Source organism: Mastacembelus armatus, chromosome 22 (assembly GCF_900324485.2).
Source record: "Mastacembelus armatus chromosome 22, fMasArm1.2, whole genome shotgun sequence".
Classification (NCBI taxonomy): Eukaryota; Metazoa; Chordata; class Actinopteri; order Synbranchiformes; family Mastacembelidae; genus Mastacembelus; species Mastacembelus armatus.
In genome coordinates, this window is record NC_046654.1 from 7801274 (window position 1) to 7820720 (window position 19447).

The 19447-nt window shown below is 38.6% G+C and overlaps 3 protein-coding genes across 4 annotated transcripts; 2 read left to right on the forward strand and 1 right to left on the reverse strand.

The window, feature by feature from the left end:
* Nucleotides 1-6168: 6168 nt before the first annotated feature.
* LOC113144991 (uncharacterized) lies at nucleotides 6169-8577 on the forward strand. The gene is made up of 3 exons (XM_026331720.2): nucleotides 6169-6973; nucleotides 7127-7200; nucleotides 7502-8577. The coding sequence occupies exons 1-3, from the start codon at nucleotides 6425-6427 to the stop codon at nucleotides 7602-7604; spliced, it is 726 nt and encodes a 241-aa protein (XP_026187505.1). The 5' UTR covers nucleotides 6169-6424; the 3' UTR covers nucleotides 7605-8577.
* On the reverse strand, nucleotides 8497-13220 carry LOC113143680 (kelch domain-containing protein 1). 2 transcript variants are annotated; one of them, XM_026330545.1, is made up of 14 exons: nucleotides 13078-13220; nucleotides 12645-12754; nucleotides 11712-11782; nucleotides 11353-11470; nucleotides 10788-10900; nucleotides 10584-10671; nucleotides 10369-10452; nucleotides 10173-10253; nucleotides 10014-10072; nucleotides 9700-9809; nucleotides 9529-9601; nucleotides 9304-9388; nucleotides 9037-9089; nucleotides 8497-8899 (listed from the first exon to the last, which is right to left on the reverse strand). In XM_026330545.1, exons 2-14 carry the CDS (start codon nucleotides 12750-12752, stop codon nucleotides 8758-8760), a joined length of 1185 nt encoding a protein of 394 aa, XP_026186330.1. In that variant the 5' UTR covers nucleotides 12753-12754; nucleotides 13078-13220; the 3' UTR covers nucleotides 8497-8757. The 2 variants fall into 2 exon arrangements, with proteins under 2 accessions (XP_026186330.1, XP_026185483.1); XM_026329698.1 differs by having other exon boundaries at nucleotides 12645-12758.
* A 1098-nt stretch (nucleotides 13221-14318) lies between these two features.
* On the forward strand, nucleotides 14319-19268 carry pole2 (polymerase (DNA directed), epsilon 2). Its single transcript, XM_026303506.1, has 19 exons — nucleotides 14319-14446; nucleotides 15130-15230; nucleotides 15385-15460; nucleotides 15618-15695; nucleotides 15817-15910; nucleotides 16041-16115; nucleotides 16221-16304; nucleotides 16424-16480; nucleotides 16584-16632; nucleotides 16769-16841; nucleotides 17177-17349; nucleotides 17458-17547; nucleotides 17678-17732; nucleotides 17828-17887; nucleotides 17974-18051; nucleotides 18204-18312; nucleotides 18576-18752; nucleotides 18936-19003; nucleotides 19110-19268. The coding sequence occupies exons 1-19, from the start codon at nucleotides 14376-14378 to the stop codon at nucleotides 19126-19128; spliced, it is 1587 nt and encodes a 528-aa protein (XP_026159291.1). The 5' UTR covers nucleotides 14319-14375; the 3' UTR covers nucleotides 19129-19268.
* Nucleotides 19269-19447: the final 179 nt, after the last annotated feature.

The window sequence follows — 19447 nt, forward strand, 5'->3', positions numbered from 1 at the left end:
AAAGCTATGCCGTAGCTGTTTACCCTCAGGACTTTATCGATTAAACAGTAAGGTTTTTAGTGGGGCTGCCTATTCAGTGCCATCTGTGGCCTGTCAGCACCATGGACAGCATCATGTTGGCGTTACTTTCTCCCCGGGACCTACTTCTGGATCTGTGTTTCCTCTACTTTTAAAATGTTTCTGGAACAGAAATACCTAGGGAAGGAATCACATCAAGTTTCATATTTTCTGTGATGTTCTGACAAAAAGTAAAAGAGAAAAGACAGAAAGTCACTAACAGTCTGAGGTGCAGTTTTCATTGTTGTGGTGCAGGATATCTTAGACTTTGACATATTAAATGAAAACACTTTCACATCCTAAATAATCAGTTATTTCTAGTTATTGAAATTTTGCTTTAGGATACAATGTCACATACTATTGCAAGGTTGTAAGGGATAATGGTGTTTTGAGCTACATGCTAATGCTGCTATAGGAGCATTCTCACAACAACAGTGATGTTGGCAGGTTCTTTTAATAGAGACTGCATATCTCTAAGACTTACATACTAAAGTTCTACATATCTGGGCTTGATTTTTCAAACTATTTCTGAAACACCATTACAACAATACAATGCATCCAATGAGAGCATAGTGGTTTTCTTAAAAACAGGTGCTACTCTCTAATCGATATAACACACAGTCTGCCAGAGGAGATATTTGGAAGAACTAGGAAAAACCAAAAAAAAAAAAAAATGCACTAAACAAAACGGAGGTATTTAAAACAGTATGGAGGCAGAGCCAGTTCGGGAGCTGGGGAGAAAACAGATGGGTTTTCAGGTCACAAGTTTACAGAGGATTAAAAGAAAACCAACTATATGAAAATTAGATATAAATTTAAAAAAAAAACATATAGGTAAAGCAGAGGTTCATTAAATAGAACTAAACCAAAGAGACGTGACACCTCCAAACTGACACATTAGGATGCTGATAAACAAGCCAAGTATAATGCAAGGATTGATTACTGTGAGTTTCTCTCCAAATGAAGCTGCTTACTTAATAGGTAATTAGGAAGTGAGCAGATGCTGGTATTGACCAGCTGAGAGACAAAGTAATTGTTTTCTGTTGATTACATGGCCTTTTGACAGAAAAAATAAGTCAGCGCAAAAGTGACCAGAGACTGGGATAGAAGACATACACAAGTAGAGAGACACATAAAAAAGTGGAAAGAAGTAGGTTAGAATTACTTGAATTACTATAATTGCATCTGTAAATAAATCATGTTTTTGTTCTTTTTTTTTTTTTCTTAAAATGGCTATAATCAATATTTCATTCAATAGCATCATGCTAATGTCAGCCAAGGTTAGCAAACTTTATACAGATGCTATACTGATTTTTTTTTTCTTTCCCCTTTTTAGCCGCAAAGGCTGCTATTCAGCAAAGGTCACATTGTCTCACTTTAATTTTTATATTTTGGTTTTTGTCTCTATATTCACATTTCTTGTCTTTCTTGCCTGTCCTCTCTGTCTTTTATTGGTTACAATGTGGTTCGTTGTAGGTCATTGTTGTTTGTATTAGTTCAAGGTTTTTACCAAGCCAGGTGAGGATTCACTACAAATCACTGAACATACTGAACAATAATTTCCCTTAAATAATTTTTCAAAAATACTGATTAAAAAAAAAACAATATCTTTACTATATAATTTGGGCAGAAATAGTCTCTTACAAGGAGCTTTTTGTTAACAAATTGTCTCACTCCTTGTAAACTGTAACTTTCCCAATGACCTTAGCAGAACCTTCTTCTCATATTCATTGAAGATGCTGTGTGTATTCATATTGTCCTGTATAAGGTGCTTACTTTATTGGCATAAATCATCAGGAAAGTGATTGTGTTATTTATGTTTCTTGAGTGCTGGCGCCATCTGGTGGCATTTACCTTAATACTCCTTTCACCATAAATGCACTGGAAACAAGTTGCAAGTCAGAATCTCTTCTATTACAGGAGCTGTTGGTAGGAAATATATATGGTTATATTATAATTATTGTGTAGACTGTAAATAAACGTTTTTGTAGTAAGCAGTGAAAAAAATTCCTGTGAACTTCTTCCAGAGGTCATAAGTTCATCTCTGTGACGTACTTTCAACGTCACCACCACAGTAAAAGCCTTAATTCACATTTGGAAATCTAGCAGATTAAGAGGGATAGCTCAAAGATAAATAGGGCTGTCCCTGGTCCTTTTACTACAGCTGAACTCCTCTTGGTTGTACTGTCTGTTGTCCTGACAACCTTATGTGTCACAATATCCCTCTGTCTCAGCGCTGCTCATCTGGTCAGTTGATGAAGCTTTTGTCTGAGTGCAATGGGGGATTTTAGTGTCTTCCTTTACAGAAAATCTCTAATGGGCACTACAGCACTGTATGTGAATGTAATGTAGGTTTGGGAGTTGAGATAAAGTTTGGATGGAACTCTCACTACTTAAAAAATTGTAGCATGTGCAAAACTTTGGGCACCCTTACGAGGATTTTGTATTTCCTCCTATGACATCATAGATATCATGGTTTGCAAACACTTAACACCTAAATAACAATTAACATTCTTAAAGGCTTAATTTGTAATATTTAGTGATCTATTAGAAAAGCATTATAGTATTCATAAATACGTTGTCATTATTGTCTTCTTCTTTTCCTTTCGGCTGCTTCATCTGCCTCCATTTAACCCTATCCTCTGTATCCTCCTCACCCACACCAACTATCCTCATGTCCTCCTTCATACATCCAAGAACCTCCTCTTTGGTCCTCCTCTAGGCCTCCTTCCTGGCAGCTCTGACCTCAGCATCCTTTTACCAATGTATTCACTGTCCCTCCTCTGAACATGTCCAAACCATCTCAATTCTCAGTGCCACAGTCTCTAAACCAGACAACATTGCTGGTCTCACCACTGTCTTGTCCACCTTTCCTTTCATTCTTGCTGACACTCTTTTGTCACACATCACACCTGACACTTTCCTCCACCAGTTCCAACCTGCTTACACACGTCTCTTCACTTCTTTTCCACACTCTCCATTGCTCTGGACTGTTGACCCCAGGTACTTAAAATCCTCCACCTTCTTCACCTCTACTCCCTGTAACCTCACCGTTCTACTTGAGTCCCTCTCATTTACACACATGTACGCTGTTTTACTGCAGCTAAGCTTCATTCCTCTCCTTTCCAGAGCAAACCTCCACCTCTCTAGATGTTCCTCCACCTGCTCCTTGCTCTCCCTACAGATGACAATGTCATCTGCAAACATCATGGTCCACGGAGATTCCTGTCTAACCTCATCTGTCAGCCTGTCCATCACCACAGCAAACAAGAAGGGGCTCATAGTCGATCCTTGGTGCAGTCCCACCTCCACCTTGACCTCCTCTGTCACCCCTAGAGCACACCTCACCACTGTCTTACAGCTCTCATACATGTCCTGCACCACTCGAACATACTTCTCTGCCACTCCAGACTTCCTTATACAAAACCACAGCTCGTCTCTCGGCACCCTGTCATACGCGTTTTCCAAATCTACAAAGACACAATGCAGCTCCTTCTGGCCTTCTCTGTACTTCTCCATCAGCATTCTCAAAACAAATCTGTGCTCTCTAACATTTTCCTCATTCACCAACTCTTCAAAGAATTCCTTCCATCTTTCCATCACACTTGTGGCACCTGTCAACACATTTCCATCCCTGTCCTTGATCACCCTAACCTGCTGCACATCCTTCCCATCTCTGTCTCTCTGCCTCGCCAACCTGTACAAATCCACCTCTCCCTCCTTAGTGTCCAACCTATCAAACAAATCCTCATACGCCCTTTGTTTGGCCTTTGCCACCTCTACCTTCACTTTACGCTGCATCTCCCTGTACTCCTGTCTGTTCTCTTCTGTCCTCTCAGTGTCCCAGTTCTTCTTAGCTAACCTTTTCCTCTTAACACACTCCTGAACTTCCTCATTCTACCACCAAGTCTCCTTATCTGCTTTCCTCTTTCCAAATGACACACAAAGTACCCTCCTACCTGTCTCCCTGATTACTTTAGCTGTAGCTGTCCAGTCATCTGGAAGAACCTCCTGACCTCCCAGTGCCTGTTTCAGCTCCTCCCTGAAAGCCACACAACACTCTTCCTTTTTCAACTTCCACCACTTGGTGCTCTGCTCTGCCCTTGTCCTCTTCATCTTCCTCACCACCAGAGTCATCCTACACATCACCATCCTATGCTGTCTGGCTACAATTAGCCAATTAACCAATATTTTATTGGTAATGAAAAAAAAGATTAACTGAAAGAAGTTTTTTGACTTTTTGTGGTGGTTCCTTCAAATTCCTATATTATAACCACCTTGGTGGCAAAACAAGAAGATCGTTACGCTCACAAATAAAAAGTGATGGTAAAATATGACTGAATACATATTACATAAATGTTTAAACAGATCCATGGTAAAACAGTGGGATTTCATGTTTGTTTCTTCTGGGCCCTGTCACATTCATGTTTGTGTACTTAGTAAAATATGAAGCCCAGACAGTTTTACTGGAAGGCCTATCGGTAAACAGCTGGATCATTATATGCTCTCTAAAAATTCTGTTTTGCCAGACATATGGTTGTAACTTGACAGAGGTTGTACTTGTTGTCCTTCAAATGGAACAGTTGAGTCATAATAATTAAAATTTCTCACACATGCTCGCCTGCTGCTGAGAGGGAACAAAGGTATGCGTTAGAGTGCAAAAGCCATGCACAACAATGTCTAATCATAGTGCCACAAACAGTTTGCTTCACATAGGTTTTTGTGGGGACATGATGCTATACAGGAGGCAGAACCAGAAGTTTGTAGAGACAGAATATAACTTAGTCTTTCAATTCTCCATCTATGGGAGGAGGAATATGCTGGAAGCAGGAAGAGGTTTGAGAAACCACAGCTATGTAGCAAGCTTGGGCTGTGGCCTGTGTTTGCAGCAGATCCTCCCCTTGTCTGGAAGCTGTTGAGTTTTTCTCCAGATGTGGTTGGCTGATCTTTTTAATGATACACTGGTCCAGGAAGAAAAAAAAAGCAGAAATGGGAAACAAAAACAATACAAATAAAACTCCATGAGAAGGAGGGGTAGATGTGCAGTACTTTTACTTTTGGATACAGTCTAAAATTCTAACTTCTACTTTCACTTTAGCTGATTTTAATGATGTATTTCATTTTAACACTGCTAAGAAATGTAGTATACAACTATTGCATAAACAGGAGGATGTTATAGTTTCACTGAAGATGTAAGAAGGTTTTTACCTTCAGTTTTCTTTCCACCCTCGACAAAACACCCAACATCCTACACATGTTCTCTAAAACTCAGATGCAGGAATTTCCTTGATGGGCCACGTGGGACATGCAGGCTGATTGTTTTTTCTTCACACTTGCAGTGAGAGAAAAAAAATTCCAGTTACTTAAACAGCAGGTGTCTTTGACTTGGTCATCCTCCAGAGAGAACAGGTTGCACAGCTGTCTGGCACACTCATGTATGTGCACAAACAAGCAAGAAAAGAGGGCAAAAGCGGCACTTAATGAAAGATGGCAAACAACTTCTTTACTCGGATGGACTCTGGGTTCTTGTCGGACAGCTCTGGCAGGGAGATGCCCCCGCTGTGTCTTTTGTATGTGCAAGTGGACCAAACAAAAGCTTATTGAGGAATCTCTGGGAAGCCCAAGCTGTTGGAAAGGAATGCCCCCTCTCTTGTGGCCCAGTGCTTGAGTCTTAATCAGTCACTGGAGGGGCTGATGAGCTGGGGGCCTCCCAGACCCGCAGGGCGGACAGGAACTCACTCACTCTTGACCTCACTTGTTTCAATAAAATCTATTAGCTGGACACAGACAGGCAAAAGGCTCGTCATTGTTGCTGATGTGATACAGATAAATCAAACTAATTGCCCCTGTTGGCCTGTACATTGTAGGTCTTTCTGTAATCTTTCTCGGAACAGCTAAATATTTAAAGGTACTGTATAAGTTATCCCTTTTCATTTTTTGTTTTTTATGAAAAACAGTTGTATCATGTATGATATGAGAAAGTGCAGAGAGAAGCTAACTTCTGAGGGAAAAGTGGAAATGATTTTTGTCCAGTAGAAATGGTGGAAACATAAAGGGTCTGTGTTTCTCCCTATAAGAAGGCGTGGTTTTCTCCACAAGGTCCGGAGCCAAACTGGTGTTATGTAACGGGTACACTGCTTCTCATCCTGATGTAGTTACTGGAAGGTTTACAGGCAGCGGGTCTGGCTCAAGTCCGTTCTGTGAACATGGAATATAATTCAGATGTGCGTCTGCACACCAGGGGCGCAGTATTTTTCGAAAAAAATGGTCTTTAAAGCTGTTTTTCATGCGAAGGACTTTCTTACAGCCTTGAACCTAATTGAAAAGGGGCCTTAAACACTGCCAGAGATCAGGGCTTTGTTGGTTAATGTTTAACTCTCTCGCTGCGCCTGAAGGAGAATTTGGAAATGGGTTTTTGCATTTAGAGGAGCCAAAAAAGTGGGACATGGGCAGCGGTACGAGCCGAGGGAAGAAAGTTGCACCTGCGTGTGTCAGCGAGGTGAATGTGACCAAAACAGCTGTCACGTCACCCAAACAAGAGACCCGTCCATTCAAGCCTCTCAAAATCCATGCAATTTTGCGCAACGCGCGCAACCGTACTCAACCGGACTGCCACAGCGAGGGGCACGACTCGGACTTTTCTGGGGAAGACGATAATATAGATGGAGAACTGGACACAGTTCTCGCAGATTATGAGGAGAGGGAGAGAGTTTCTTTGAAGAAACGCGCTCCCAAGAAGACTGTTATTAAATCCAAAACATACAGGCTGTGTCATTTCAGCCGGGAGGACACTGAGGATGACATCACCGAGGAGCCACGTGGCTCACACTGTGGATCAACAGATGTAAATAAAAAGAGCAATGATGCTGTAACAAACTTTAAAAACCACACACCAGAGTGTCCCAATCAGCACAATGTAAGGATGCTTCTTTTTCTGCTATGTGATGATTAGTCTAACATGAGCTCTGCTTCTGTTTTAACAGTGTAACCCAGTTTATTATAGATCATCAACAGCAGGAGAGTTTCAGAATAACAATGAGGCTGGATAACATCCTTTCATTCCTCTCAGGTTTGTCAGGCCTCTCGGGGGATTTTGACCAGAGGGGATTTGCAGGAAGCTGTACCCACACCAGAAAAACAATCGTAAGTAGACAACTCTGATAAATAATTAATTTCCGAGCTCAGTGGAGTAGTAAAAGCTGAGCAGGGCCAGATCATATTTACCTTCAAGCGATCAAGATACAAACTCTTTGTTTTTGCTGCTTTGTTGGGAGATGAGTGTGAAAAGCAAAATGAGGCCAAAGATATTTGAAAGCTTTGACCTCTTCTATATTCAACCCTAATAATCTCTTAAATTTAAACATAATACATTGTGTGAAAAAAACCCCACCAGATTTCCTGTCTTCTTTCCATGATGCTGACATGTTTCTAATCTCTCCCCCAGGAGTTTTGGCAGCTGCCACAGCTCCTCTCTTACCATGCCAGTCATCCTGTACCATGGATCAGAAGAGGAGCTGATGGACACTATTGAGAGAGAGTTTAGTTGACCCCCAGCTGAGAATGCTGAGGCAAAGCTGCTGTCTCTGTCTGCTGTTTTCATGGGACACAGCAGTTACAGCAGAGAAAAAATTAAAACGAGAAAAAGAACCAGGGTTTTTTGGGGCAAATTCCCTGCTACACGAGGACACACACAACACTGCATACATTAACATCTGCACTCCAGGTCTTTGCATGTACCCAAGTCTTACTTAACAACAAGGAGCTGTGTAAGTATAACAACGACTTTGAACAGTTGCCAGGAGGTTCTCAGACAAGATGTTAACTGACACAGGCCTCTGAGGTTTGTTATCTGCAGTGGTAAACCGTCACTGTCACCCTTCCAGTCCTGCTGCACGCCCACAGAGCATGCACCTACTTATTTGTTAGCTATTCTTTACTTTACTTTAACCTGTCCATTAATAAGTGAAGGAGCCAACAGAAATTTCACTTGTTGCTTAAAGTCAGACTGTGGTGTAGGGCAGTAGTTTTGAGGCAGCCCTGCAAAGGTATGAGCATGGATTGTTTAGTTAAGGTTTCCTTTCTTACCACAGCTCCTGAACTTCTTTTACTTTATGAAGAAGGAATGTGTGGCAACAGAGAAACATTCTGTCAGAGTACCCAGCTGCATTCGTGCTCACAAGTTTCCTGCTGCCACTCAGTGGTGGAGCAGAGCAGCTGTGTGCTTGTACGCATACAGCATTAACAGAGAACTTAATATTTAACAAAACATGTATTTCACCCAGCCATGTAGAAGAATCATTTTATAATTTTGTTTTATATTGCAAATAAAAAAAAGACTGATGTACTTTTGATCGCTTTGTGTAGAAAATGTGAGTGTGTTTAGCTTTTGACATTAACATGTTGCTTAGTCAGCTAAAGCTTCAAATAACTAGTAGGAGGTAAAAGGCTTCATGATATGCATTTAATAATCACAGTCACCACTGGAACAGAGTGTTAGAGTGATTCAGCAGGCAGGCTGTACAAAATAAAACGTGTAAAACAAAACAGAACAGAACACCATAAAATATGCACAATATGTTTTTAAGATAAAAATGCTACCTCCCTGTCACTGCAATGTTCATACTGAAGGGAGTTCAGTACATAAATTAAACAGAACTGAATAGTACCAGATTTTTCTTGGCATTTAAGACATTCTTTGAACTAATGTTTTTGCTCCTTTGAAGGCCTGTAGAAAGACATCCTCCTCCGTACTGCTGTCAGTAGTTTAGGAGGCAGGAGAGGAAGCTGATTTCTGAGCATCTCATATTTCCTCACATTCTTTGCAATGTAATCCTCACAAATCCTGTCACAAGAAAGAATCATTTCTCATTTAAATGTTCACATAATTCAATTAGATATTGAGAAGTAAGTCTTTTTGTAAAATTGCTTGAATTTTCTTTCAATTTATGAAAACCTCTTTTAATAAAATGTAGTTTTTACCTGAATAGAGGATATGGCTGCATCTGGAAAACAAGTGCATCGTTGCAGTGACCCTGAAAAGAAATGTAAGGTTTTAAAAGTAGAGTACTTCCATTTATAGTGAACACTGACTACAGCTATTATGAGGACACTATTTTTTGTTTATAGAGATGCTGAGAGTTATTTCTTGCTTTGGAACTGATTTTAAGGTTCACCCTTTGTTCTGAGCACACACTGCTTAATCTTTTTACTGGTATTGTAGTTGTTAGGTCTTTTTTAGATACTTACAGTGTCAACAAGGAGGATGTAGTCGCAACTTCCACCAAACACAATGACATCAGAGTCTTTGCCTGGACACGCTGTGTGCCACAACCTTACACAAGAGAAATATTCAATTATACACATTTCAAATCTTCCCATATTCATAGAACAGTACCCTACTATGATATATACACCCAAGAGCTTATTAATCCGTATACAACAAACAACTTCCGTGCAGTTAATCTTTAGCACCTTGGCTTATCCCTGTAGGGATGCTCTACTTCTCTCCAATTCTTTGTGTCAACATCAAGCAGCCATCCATCACCTAATGGAGAATAATAAATGTGTTTTTTAAATAAAGTTAGTGCACATAAAAAGAACAAGGAAAGCAAGGAAATAAATAAGTGCAGTGGAGTTTATTACTCATTGGTTTGCAGTCTACACTGAGTCCTCCAAACAGGAACAAGGTGCTGTCTGAGACGGCTGTGAGTGTATGCCACGACCTGCCCATTGGAATGGGGGACACTGGGATTCTGGAAGTAATAGTTTGCACAATACCCTCAAAGACAAACTCGGCAAGAACATAAGTCAAATAATAATGAAACTTTTTTGATTTTTATTAATGAAACATTTGTGCAATCTCTCCTCTATATATTTTATGCAAAACCAAAAACTAAATTCTAAAATACAGGCTGGAAGAACAACACAGGATGAAAATTCTTCATGATTTAACTTACATTTCTGACCATGTCCATGATTCAAAATCCAGGCAGTGGGTGTCACTTGTCCTTGTTTCCTGCATTTTAAAAACAGATTGCAAAATCACTGTGATCCCTGTTTTGTGTCTACTAATAACTACATTTTAAAAGGAAGTGAAAAGCTTGTTGAGCTCTCACCATGACTCTGCCGCCACAAATGTAGCCTTTACACCCAATTGTGGCACTGGAGTGTGCAGCCCTAGGAGCTGGAGCACGGCCCTACACACCAAAAAATGTTTCATTTTCTTTTAAGACCTTTCAATACGACTTATCCTTGAATAAATCTAATCTAAATCTCTGTACTATATTCAGTGCATGTGTCGGACCAACATACTTGGATTTGTGGCTCGTTCCAACTGGATTCCATGGGGTCAAATATATGCACCTCATTGTTCCATCCCCAGAAGACATCTTCCACCTAAAACATTAAAACGGCTGCTTTATTTAGTAGCACGAAAACTGATTTCTGCAGTTTTTAACACAAAATGACTGCTATATATGGAAAAAACTCTTGGTCAGTATCATACTCTTACTGTAAAAAAACATTACCCATGATGCTTCATCTACAATGAAACTTCTGTTTCTGCTGTCAATGTCAGTCAGTAATTTGTGACCATATCCTCCAAAGTAGATGATCCTGTAGAACAGTAACCAAAGACAATTAGAATTTTTATCACTCTGTGTGATCGCAATCCCAAACAATCGGCTGTTTTTTCATTTAGATGTTAATGCATGTTGGGACTCACTGCTTACCTTCCATTGTAAACCCAGCAGGACAGTTTGTCCCGAGGTGAGGGAGCAGAACCGAGCTTGTGCATGATCTTTCTCCACATGTATTTGCCATCTGTCAGGTCTACACAATAGATCTGTGTGAAGTCAAACACTGATCACTTTTTCATGTCAAGCATGTTCAGTCTAAGCTTTGACCTTTCAGTCTGTACACACACTGATTCATTTTGTCTATTCATCAATATTTGTTAACTGTTCTCAATAAACACTGTCCATCTTTTCTATGTGACTGTTGATACATCCGCTTCTGGCAGACAGCCAGACAGCCAGAAACATTTTTCAAACGTTGAATGTTTTTGCATCTGGTTGAAATGTTTGAGGAATTATCAGCATCCATTTGGCCACTAGGCCTGAACTTAAAAAAAAAAACACAAATAGATCAATGTGCTTACACCCTAGCAGGAGATTTTATACATAATTTAGTGTTAACATTGCAATGCATAAAATAAAATTTAAAAATGTAGCTTATCCTAAAGTAAACCATGATTAAAGTGTCACGAAGATCAAGAGCATCAATTATCAGGCTTACCTGATTGGTCTGTCCATTGTCATCGCAACCTCCAAATATGTACATGTGTCCATTCAGGGAGCACCCGCAGGTGCCTGACATGGAGGGTGGAACGTCCCCTGTCATGTGAAACACTTCCCTTCAAAAAAAAAAAGAAAAAAAGAAATGTGGGTAAACTGCTCGTATTCACTTAGGTAAAGATATATATTTTACAACAAGACAGCAGAAGCTCCAGGCACATATTTGTCAATAAAAGCTTAATATAAATGTTTTATGACTATGTGACAATCACCAGAAAGGGAAATACAAGGAGACTGTCATGAATAACCATACAGTACTATTCTCTGATTTGACCACCAACATTTACTTATTATTCTTACCATACACCTCGTTCTAAATCATATACCCAGATTTCATCATTGGGTAGGAAAACTTCTTCATCAGCAACTGACTGCAGGGAATAAAATGTGTCTGTTATCATCAAATAAATATGTGCAGTAGAAATAATTTCCAAAAGCCCAGCAATAACCTTCCAATTACTATCAAAACAACTCAAAAACAATCTAAAGCCTATTGAAATGCCAACTGGTCACTTAATATTTATGAGTATAGTTTAGTTTAGAGTTTTTGTTTTGTTTTGTTTTTTTTGCAGTATGGCTAAATTTGTACTGTCTTTGGACAATTACACTAGTGTTTATATTCTTGATTAACAATGTCTTATAACTAATGCATACTGTGTAAACACCATTTTAATATAGAACTGCAACAATATCTCAGTCAATCCAATCCAGCCAGTCAACAAAATACATTTCAATACTCAATTAGTTATTTTTGATCAAACATTCAGTCATTAGAGGTTTTCAGATATGAGATTTTTGCTTTTTTTTTTTCTATGTCTGACAAGATAGCACAAAAAATATTTCTGGATTTTGGACTGTTTATGATGCAAGTGTAGATTATGGATTTATTTAGAGCATTATTAATGTGTTTTAGACCAATGATCCACTGATTAGTCAAGAAAACAGCAGGCAGATTCATCAATAATGAAACTAATGCTGGAACTGGTCAAGTGTAGTTAATATTACTGTTTAGTAATTATCTTTAACCGTTTCCCAAGGGATCCTTTGATTTGAAAAGTAAATAATAATAAAATGAATGTAGTGGATTAAATGTGTAATATTACACTCACGCTAATACACAAGTACAAATACCTAAAGGCTGCTTTATTACACTAGTTGAGTAAACCTGCACCTACATATGCGTGTGTTTAACGCAGACACTGGACGTGTTAAAGATATGTTTGTTTTTCTCACCATGTAACCCCCCCACACGTAGAGCAGGTTTTCGTCCACCACAGCCGTGTGTCCGCTCCTCTCACGGGCTACCAGCTCCGAGCGGTGCCTCTCAACTGCGGCATCCATGCCTGGCTTCATAAATAGACAGGAGAGACATACCTATGAACCTAAAATTATCTAAATGTGTCTAAAAATGACACGTACATGCTCAGCCGCAGTTTGTTACAGTCACACAAGTAACGCAGCAACACACAAACACAAACAGCCGTGTTGTTGTCACAGATAAAACACAGCAGGTTGTGCCTGGTCTATTCAGTATCTACCATTTGTCGTCTGTATAATCAACATTACAGTATCAACATTACAGTATCTTCTTCTGACATTAACATTATATAGTGGCTGATACAACATATGGCAGCACTGTGCAGAAACGTTTTAGACAAATACATACTCAGAGGCAGCGGGACACCCTTAGTCAGTCTCACAGTTTTTTCTTATGTTGCAGAAAATAAAACATCTTATTCACGTCACGTTAAAAAAAAGCACAAACGCCCTGATCTTCTGCCAAAACAGATATGTCAACATCGCTTCAAAATAAAATGCAACTTCCTGTCCTTTTTTGTATTTCAAAATAAAAGAGTACGAAAAGTTTTATTATTACATCGACGAGTTGAGACAAACAGATTAAATGTAGAAATTTAAAAAGGACATTTTTAAGAGGACTAAAATATATATATTTTATAATTTGAGTTTTATTATGAAATTATCCTCAATACCCAATAGGCCTATAAAGTAAGTACTGTTCAACTGTTCAATCCAATACAAAAGCCCTGGCACAACATCTATATTTACAAGCTTCAAAATATTTGATTTTAGGTGACATTGTCCATCCAAGTGGCTTCATCAGTCTGAGAAAAAGCTGAAAATTAGAAAACAACACAAAAATGTCAATTATATGGGCATATCAGTTTTTTTCATATTAGAGAGAATACTCATATTCAATAACTGTGATCATAGTAATACATACATATGCAGTTAGATAAAAAACTGTGGTTTAACTGAATCAATTTAACTTATTCAATTAAATTTCAGATTTTATATTGGCAATATGTTAAAATGTGCTTGACTGCTGCTGAAATTATATACAATAGTTATATACTAATTTATTTGAATTGTCTCCTATTTAGTTTTAAAATAGTGGACAGTAAGTGTGCTTTAACTATGCATAAAATCATTTTGTATGTAGTTGCTTTGAGCCACCTGTAGAGTAAAATAGAAATAAAAAGACATTTTGTTGTCATTTTTCACTTTAGCTGTTTAGTAAAACCGAATATCGAGAGAACGGGCAGTTTCGTTTTCTCGTTTTCCCGTTTTGGTCAAAGCTGGTTGCTCTTGCTGGTATTGTTGTTTTTCCTTTTGGGCTGTGTAGATGAAGTGGAAGGGGACTGGGGATTAGTTTATTAGCCTGACCAGCGCAGTGACTGTCAGCCAGACTGGTTGAGACCATTGGCGGTGTGGGGCTACACAAGTGAAGTTTTAGGAAGGTGCAGTGGACTGCAGACAGTAGATGGCGGTAACGCTTTACGTCTGACAATCGCCGTAAAAACCGCAGAACAACAGAAGAAGAAGAAGAAGAAGAAGAGGAACAATTTTTTTTTTTTTTTTTTTTTTTAGCGGAAGTGATGACATACACAAGGAAGTTGGTATTTAGCGCCAAAGCTTGAGTCGGACAGTAAGATAAAAACAGTCATGGATGTTGCTGGCAAAGTAAAGAGAAAAGTGACGGCTGGCTTTAACATGCGAGGACTTATACTGCGACCGTATGTATTTTAATGGCGGTTAAACGTTGCTAAAATGTTTTTGTTGAAGTAGTTGGTGCCTGCTCGGTGTATAAACAATAGAGTCATGTCAAAGGCAGTCGATACGTTCTGCTTTATTTATAACACTTGTCTGTTCTTGTATTTTGTTCTCCAGTGAAGTCAAGTTCAAACAATAATTACAACGTTCCACCATCATTTTTTGATTTTTATTTTGTATTAATTGTTTGGATTTAACAAGTGATTTAAAGTGATTTGTAAGCTTTCAAAAAATGTGCTGCAGCTAAAAACACAATATCTGCATCTAAAATCTAATGGAGCTGAATTATAAAATATATTAAAATAAAAAAACAACTGAGTAAAGTAAATTAGAGGCAAAGCCTTAAATTCACTTCTAGATTGGACTGTAAGTCAGTACAAGGATCTGAGAATTGTCTGTTCTTGGTGTTTGCCAGTAATCCAGCTGCAGCATTTTGAATGAGTGGTGACCAGCCTGGATTGTATTACAGTAATCTGCCCTAAAATGCCTGAATGATAATGCTATTTGATAGACAGTGAAATTTAAAGTCTCAACAATGACATCCAGGGTTTTTACATTCGTGTTAGTTTTTAGTACACCAGACTAGACAAGCACTTAGAAAGAAATAACACCACCATGTCCATCCATGTTTTCTTATATGTACCAGAGAAGCCAGCAGGTACCTAGTGGAGGTGCTGGAGTCAGTCAGTCCCTCTGAATTGGAGGATGTCATTGAAAGGGTCCTGGATGCAGTGGAAAAACAGCCATGTAAGTACAATGAAGTCAGTCTGTACAGTTGCAGTGTACTTAATGCACAGTCTGCTGTATGCAGTATTTGATGTGTTTTTGTATTTGACTGGAGTGTTTTTCAGGTTTTGACCTTTGTGTGTGTGTGTGTGTGTGTGTGTGTGTTTTGTAACAGTGTCATGTAGTATGATAGAGCTCTCTGTGGTGGAAAGTGCTGTGCAGGACTGCACTCAGTCCTGTGATGAAACCATGTAAGTAGGGATGCAGCTCACAGGTTTTTTCATTATTAATATATGTATTGTTGTTTCGTTAAGTGATCATCATTTTCCTCAATATTTGTTTTCCTTTCTTAAGATAATTTATTAAAATTTCTGCATTGTATTTTTATTATATTTCACTCTTTTCCAGAGATAATGTTTTCAACATCATTGGAGCCTTTGATGTGCCCAGATACATTTACAGTGTGGAGCGGAAAAAATTTGTACCGTGAGTAAATAAACCACAGTTATTTGATAAATATACTGTATCTTCATCGTAGTGCAGTGTATAGGCTTACATATATTGTATTTTAAGACGTTTAAGTTTTTATTTTGGCTATCTAATCCAGTATCAGTATGACCAGCCATCCAGCCCCCAGCCTGTGCGGTTCAGCCAAAGACAAAGCCGAACTGTTCAAAGAGCGCTACACAATCTTACAACAGGTCAGCGAACGCTGCCTCATGATTACATTTCCATATTTTGCATCATATTTACTTATTTGCAACTGCTTACATTATGTGTTACAGTATATGTAGCTTGCATGTTGTATTTATATAGTCATACCTTTTATAGCGTACACATCGCCATGAGCTGTTCACCCCACCTGCAATAGGAGCTGCTGTTGAAGAGGGTCAAAACAAATTTCAGGTATCAAGTCTCAGTGATCATTGTCAATGATGAGCTGCTTTTAATAGCTGGGAAATGGAAATTAACTTTACTGTTTTACCGTTGTTGTCTTTTGTCTCTCTTTAGTTAAAAACAATTGAAGCACTGCTTGGTAGCAATGCTAAACTGGGAGAGGTGATTGTACTTGGGATGATCACACAACTGAAAGAGGTGAGATAGTCTGGCAGATAAATTTACCCATTTCAATTTGAGGCCTTCTTGTAAGCTTGTCAATATCTAGTATATTCTAGATCTACAGTACTTTCTGAAACATGCCTCTATCATTTTAGGGTAAATTTTATCTGGAGGATCCAAGTGGAACAGTACAGCTGGACATGTCAAAAGCAATATCCTTTTAATTTCTTCACTGGCATCTTCCAATAAAAGCAACTTCATATTGTGCAATAATTTGTGGATTTTAAAATAGATGAACTCCTTAACTGTTCTCACCAGTTTCATAATGGCCTCTACACAGAGTCCTGCTTTGTATTGGCAGAGGGTATGTTTAAATATAACTACTACAACTGTAGTTAAAAACGAGTATGATTTAAAAATTCTAACTTTAAAATATTACTACATAATCAGATATTTTATATTCATACGGTTATACATTTTGCTTGTTCTTTGTCATGTAGGTTGGTATGAGGATTCTGTGTTCCATGTCAGCGGCTTTGGGTTCCCACCAACGGAGCCATCGTCTGCAACAAGGTCAGTGAAGAAAAGTGTTCAGGAAAAATTTTCCTTACAAACTAAAGCTGTGTGTAGCAACATACAGAAGATGACATTTGACAGTGGGGTACGGTTTGAATCAATTCTGTAACTTTTCACATAAACTACAGCCAAGGTTCAGATTCAGACAGCTTTATTGATCCCAGAGGGAAGTTGGTTAGGATTAAAGGTGAAGGAACATCTAGGCTCACGTTGTGTCTGTGAAGTTGTTTGAAATTCAGTGAAAATGTTAGTGATCAGGTAACATGAAGGCAAATTACGACAATAAATGATAACATGATGCTTCCTCCCTGTCCTTCTTGGTTTATGTGCAGGGCATACTACGGCAACATAAACTTCTTCGGCGGTCCATCCACCACTTCTGTGAAGGCTTCATCTAAGCTAAAACAGCTGGAAGAGGATAATGAGGATGCCATGTTTGTAATAGTTTCTGATGTGTGGCTGGACAGTGTGGAGGTGATGGACAAGCTCAACATCATGTTCTCAGGTCTGGTATTGGCCAAGTGTAATTTTGTTTTGGGACCAGTAATTCCAAAAATAGACACTTGACACTTAGGAAACTCCAGTCGCCTTGAAGTTCACTTTGCTCTTACAGGATATGCTGCAATGCCTCCCACCTGTTTCATTTTTTGTGGGAACTTCTCTTCTACCCCATATGGAAAAACACAGATCAAATCACTAAAAGGTGAGACTTTTAAAAGGCTTGTTTAAAGGTCCTCATGAAGTATTGCACTGCGCTTCTTGATGTTTGTTTACACAGTTTTACGATTTAATAATAAAAACACTGCATTTCACGATCTTTTATTTTTCCTTAGAGTCATTGAAAGCACTTGCTGATGCCATATGTTCGTACCCCAGCATCCACAGCAGGTAGGATCTGATAGATTTATTACTCAGGTCTGCTCTGATCGTTTTTTTAGAGTTTCAGCATGTTTGACTTAAATTTGTTCATGCTAAACCTGCAGCAGTCGCTTTGTGTTTGTACCTGGTCCTGAAGACCCTGGTCCAGCCACCATCCTCCCAAGGTAAACACAGGGAAAATCTTGTAACTTTATTATGTGAGTTTTGTTCAGTGGTTTTGTACAAATGGCCATAAATATGTTTCTCTCAGGCCTCCCTTGGCAGATCATATCACAGAGGAGTTCAGACAGAGGGTCCCATTTTCTGTGTTCACAACTAACCCGTGCAGGTACAACACATGTGGCTTTTCTTTAAGCTTAAAATATTACAAGTTTGTTAGTCAGCAAATTATTTTACAAGTTTCCACTAGTTTTGAAAGGCTCAGGAAAGATCGTGACCAGGCAGTAAAACTGACCTTGACTGTGATGTTTTTCCTTTCAGGGTCCAGTACTGCAGCCAAGAGATGGTCATCATCAGGGAAGACCTTGTCAACAAGATGTGCAGGAACTGTGTGCGGTTGCCCAATAATAATCTTGACATTCCAAACCATGTGAGTTGCAGCTTTTCTGAACAAACCTGCTTATTGTCAGTTTTTTCTTCCCTTCTCTGTTTCTCATTGTACAGACTTTATCAGTTGTGTTGTCAGAAGTTTACAACATGCCTTTGTAATTAGCATTTTAAGTGTTAAGCATTTTTCTAAGTGCTTTTTAAGCAGTGACTAATTGCTGCAAAGATGTTGCTGAACTAATTAATCCTCAGCTGAAGCTCAAGCTTTTTTTTTAAAAAAACATCTCATTTTCCTCCTCTCCACAGTTTGTTAAAACCATTCTATCTCAGGGTCACTTGACTCCACTGCCTCTATATGTCAGTCCGGTATTCTGGGCGTACGACTACTCCCTGCGTGTCTACCCAGTCCCTGATGTCATCGTCTTCGCAGACAAATATGACCCCTTCAGCATCAACAATGCAGACTGCCTCTGCATCAACCCAGTATGGAACAAAATAAGCTTAACTGAACCATTTATTCTTCTAAACTTTGGACAGAATCTGATCATATTTTTGTAACTGGTAGTTATTTAATTGAATTTAATTAATATCATTGCGATGTTATAGCTCTGAAATGCCCTTGTGTTATTCATCACTAATATGTTTTTCTGTCATTTATTATGACAGGGCTCATTCCCAAGAAGTGGCTTCACATTTAAGGTGTACTACCCATCCAACAGGACTGTTGAGGACAGGTGGGAAATATTCTCCTTAAACATTTGTTTTCAAGTCATTCATTACAGATGGTTTTAGCAGTCATTAATGTTGATACTAATCTGTTGTATTCTTCTAACTTCACAGCAAACTTCAAGGACTCTAAAGTAAAAGTGGAGTGGATTTCACTTGTTTTGTACATTAATCGTGTATGATACTGTATGCTTGACTAGTAATCCATTGTAGTGTTTTATTTTGTATGTATGTTCTGTCATGAATAATAAAAGTTTTATTTGTTGTATTGTACATTCAGATATTTTGTATGTCCAATACTCAGAACTGTGAGGTTTGGCTTGACAAAGTAGACTCCATCTAAAAAATAAATTGCACATAATAGAGTTTTAGATATTTTTTTAAAAATTCATTTTAAGTGCAATTAATTATTGCTGTATACAAATTGAATGAAATGAGTTAAACTGGTAAAT